Source organism: Acanthisitta chloris, unplaced genomic scaffold, assembly GCF_000695815.1.
Source record: "Acanthisitta chloris isolate BGI_N310 unplaced genomic scaffold, ASM69581v1 scaffold8388, whole genome shotgun sequence".
NCBI lineage: Eukaryota > Metazoa > Chordata > Aves > Passeriformes > Acanthisittidae > Acanthisitta > Acanthisitta chloris.
The window spans coordinates 4379-5683 of record NW_008687521.1 but is presented as its reverse complement, the minus strand read 5'-3'; the positions used below and the strand labels follow the sequence as shown (position 1 = coordinate 5683).

Genomic DNA, 1305 nt, shown 5'->3' with positions numbered 1-1305 from the left:
AAAGAGCGGCTCAATGAGGCTCTGCTTCACTCTGGCAGGTGCCTGGGTGTGTGCGGGGCAGGGCAGGGACTTTTTCTGATGTTATTGCAGCTTTTTTGCGGCCCTGCTGACCAGCCCTCCGCATAGCTGTCAGCTCGAGGCTCAGCTCCTGCTGGAATCAGGTGTGTGGCCTGATGTGCATCACCCCAGCCTCTGCCCAGGAGATTTGGCACTGGTTCCTGCTCGGATCTGGGAATACCTTTCTGTGTAATCCCATGACACTTTACCCTTACCATAGCTTTATTGCCTGCTGAGGTGCTTAGAATGAGCAATGAGTGCGCCACTGCTGCCCTTCACGCTGAATCCATGGTCTGCTGTAGGTGTACTCATGCTTAGTAGTAGAATATATGTGGTGGCTTTGCTTTTCCCTGCCTCTTGATTCACAAGTCATCCTCACATAGAATCGCATTCTCTCTTCCCTTACAGAAGAGTGAAATTCAGTCTGTGTGCACAGTGTCAAACTCTGTCCTCCAGAATGAGATTAGTCTTTATTTTATTAAAAACTTCATGGTTTTATTTTTCTCTCCTTCTTTTCTAGGAAATAGACAGACGGTTGGAAAAGAAGCTGAAGATCACACAGAAGGAAAGGTAACTGCCACGTGGTTCGGTAACATCCTTATTTTCCTGAGGTGCTCTTGGACATCTGAAGGCCTGGGGAATGGGAAAATGGCTTCAAACTGAGCAGGGAGAGCGCTGGGTTTGAGTGGAGAATTAGGGAATCCCTGTACCCATGCCACTAGATGGCCCTTTGGATCCATAGCAGAGCAGTAGAAAGCTTGTTGAGAGTGATTTTATTTCAGAGCCGAGTCTTCCAGACTGGATGTAGCTACAGCTTTGGGGAAGCCTTGTAAGAAAAAGCCACTCAAAGGAAGAAATGGGTGAGTCAGGTAATCCAAATTTATGGTCCTGAATTGACTTGCTGTGTCTTGCATCAGGGAGACTTTCTTTTCCTGCTTCCTTTGGGTCGGGCTGGGGTGGGGGTGTTATTGCCTCTTACCAGAAATGTTTCTAATCGCTTCTGACAAGTCTTCTGTTGTTGTTTTTTTTCCATTTTGATTATTAAAGAGCCATGGGATTAATTCTGTGGGAATTCCACACAGAAAAGAGACTATAAAAGAATTCAGGTGGTGAGACAGAGCCAAAGCTGTCTCTGAGGAGTGAAATGGCAGGGTTGGAGTGGAATGCTGGGTATCCTGGTGAGAGGAGCCCTAAAAATCCTTTCAGAGCATGGACTCAAGGTGTTTATACTGGTATTTTTGACTAGAG

At 46.7% G+C, this 1305-nt stretch overlaps 1 protein-coding gene across 1 annotated transcript in view; it reads left to right on the top strand.

Annotated features, from left to right (window-relative positions):
• Window positions 1–577: 577 nt before the first annotated feature.
• The window catches only part of SZRD1 (SUZ RNA binding domain containing 1), a gene marked incomplete at its 5' end in the record, with an annotated part of 2849 nt that continues 2121 nt past the window's right edge, over window positions 578–1305 (top strand). Inside the window, one exon of the mRNA XM_009080626.1 lies at window positions 578–627. Within this exon, the coding sequence (XP_009078874.1) occupies window positions 578–627 (50 nt within the window). The remainder of the gene's footprint in view (window positions 628–1305) is intronic.